This window comes from Gekko japonicus, unplaced genomic scaffold (genome assembly GCF_001447785.1).
Source record: "Gekko japonicus isolate JY-2015 unplaced genomic scaffold, Gekko_japonicus_V1.1 scaffold3528, whole genome shotgun sequence".
Taxonomy (NCBI): Eukaryota; Metazoa; Chordata; class Lepidosauria; order Squamata; family Gekkonidae; genus Gekko; species Gekko japonicus.
Genome location: NW_015163717.1, coordinates 103,313 through 105,714, shown reverse-complemented (window position 1 = coordinate 105,714; position 2,402 = coordinate 103,313). Strand labels below are relative to the sequence as shown.

The window sequence follows — 2,402 nt, the reverse complement described above, 5'->3', positions numbered from 1 at the left end:
GGGGACCTGGCAACCCTAATTGGAGAGTGGACTGTATTATACCTTGCTTGAGGTCTCCCTCCTTCCCAAACCCTCCCCTCTCCACGTGATGCCCTGAAATCTCCAGGAATGTCCGAACATGGAGTTGGCCACCTTAGAAGGAGGGTCTCCTGGTTTGCAACAGGTCAACTAACTTCTCTGTCCTGCCTTCTCCCCCTACAGTGGGCCGTGGTGGGGGACACGTTCCCAGTGGGTTGCAAAGTGCAGGACTCTGTTGTCTTATGGGACTCCACCTTCCATGACAACCCTGACATGAAGAACCCGATATACAAGTAAGCACGGGTTTTGCAGGAAGACTGCGGTGCCACCATTGGGGGGTGGGAGTTTCTTTTTTATACATAGGTAGAAGGCGTTCTGTGCACCTTGGTGTTTAGTCATGCCGGCCACATGACCACGGAAACGTCTTCGGACAGCGCTGGCTCTTCGGCTTTGAAATGGAGATGAGCACCGCAACCCTAGAGTCGGACTCGACTGGCTTTCAAGCAAGGGAACTAGAACTCCTCTAGCTTTGAAGCCAGAAGGGCAGCTTAAAAAATGTTTTTAAAGACAAACCGATAATAGAAAATACAGAAAGTAAAAATTATGCAATATAAACAGAAAATCAAAAATGTTTTATCCCCAATACTCCCTTGGTCGAATCTGCATTTGCATTTGAAATTAGTTTCGTGCTTCTGTGACGCCATCTTTCTCTATGCTTTTTTGAATGTTGTTTGGAGAAGATTCATTTAAAGCTGTGCGGAGGTGCAATTCCAATGGAGCCGCCACGAGAGGGCGATAAACATATGCAGACAGGCAAAAGTATACTCATGCAGTTGAAGTGTGAAAACAAAAGCAAATGTAGACAGTTTTTTTGAAGGCAGAGTCAGAAGTCTGGGACACCGGTGGGAAAGACAAATGCAGATTCGACCAAAGTCTATAAAAGACAATAAAAATGACTTTTGCTGGGATACATTTATATTCAGCCTTTAATATTGAGAACGACGTCTCATTCCACTTCTTCATCGCAATACATTTGCATACAAAATTTTAAACTACTTATTCAAAATTTCTCTTCTGCTCCCATATGAATAATACACACCCCATCTCTCCTTGAATTTCGTAACTGACCTATTTCTCAAACAAGATGTTAGTTTCGCCATCGCTGCATACTCAGCAAGTTTACTTTTCCACTCTTCTAATAGCGCGCAGATGTCTGCTTCCCATCTTGCTGCATAAATAATTCTAGCAGGAGAGGATCACATCTTATTCTTTTTTACAGTAAAACTTTTTTACCGTTAAGAGTTGTGCAACGGTGGAGTCAGCTGCCTGGGGAGGTGGTGAGCTCTCCCCCCACTGGCCATCTTTAAGCAGCGTCTGGACAAACACTTGTCAGGGATGCTCTAGGCTGGTCCTGCATTGAGCAGGGGGTTGGACTGGATGGCCTCTAGGGCCCCTTCCAACTCTGATTCTAATCCCTATTCTTTCATACCTATCCACCTTTCCTCCAAAAGGCCTATCCATTATTTGAAAACATTTATCAGGCGCCTTTCTCCCTTGCAGAACTCAAGGCAGTGGAAGATAGAAATAAAATGACGGTTACGAAGAGCACAAAAGACCACAATTTAGAATCTCCGATTAAGACTACAAATAAATAAGAACTAAACCGGCCAAACGCAGTCCTAAATAAAACCATCTTCGACGGCCTCCTGAAGGTCGAAGGTGTGGGGGTCAGGTGCTCCTCCCTTGGGAGGCTGTTCCATGATCGTGGGGCTGCCACCGAGAAGGCCCTGTCTCATGTGCCCATCAGATGAGCGTCTTTGATTGGGTGGGACACTCAGGAGGGTCTCTCCCCGTGATCTTGACTCCTGGGCAGGAATGTATAGGAGCAGACAGTCCTTCTGATGAGTAGTGCCACCAGCAATGCAAGACCTGCATCCCAAGTTTCATGTTCCACTTCCGGATACCCTTTTCGGCTCCCCATGATAACCCACCAGATCCCATCGACGTTTCTGGGGTAGCACGAAAAGCCAAGGGGCATGGGGGCTTCTCCTTCACCTACAGCTCACAGCCCCCAGACCGCATGGTAGAAAAAGGGTGAAGGGAAGGTCTGATGTGGGTTAGATATCCACTCTCTCTCTCTCTTGCCTGCGCAGCTCCACGTATGGAATCTACCCGCCTAACTGTGGCTTGGAGAATGTCCTCATGTCCTGGGGCCATGACGGTAAGAGCTCCTGGGTTTAAGAACATAAGAGACGCCAATGTTGGATCAGGCCAAATGGCCCCTCCAGTCCAACACTCTGTATCACACAGTGGCCAGAAATACCAGGTGCCATCAGGAGGTCCACCAGTGGGGCCAGGACATTAGAAGCCCCTCCCCTTCTCCC

The 2,402-nt window shown here is 47.7% G+C and overlaps 1 protein-coding gene across 1 annotated transcript in view; it reads left to right on the top strand.

The window, feature by feature from the left end:
• MIOX (myo-inositol oxygenase) overlaps nt 1-2,402 on the top strand; it is a 26,373-nt gene that overhangs the window by 16,731 nt on the left and 7,240 nt on the right. Inside the window, exons 6-7 of the mRNA XM_015407860.1 lie at nt 202-311; nt 2,172-2,239. Of these exons, the coding sequence (XP_015263346.1) occupies nt 202-311; nt 2,172-2,239 (178 nt within the window). The remainder of the gene's footprint in view (nt 1-201; nt 312-2,171; nt 2,240-2,402) is intronic.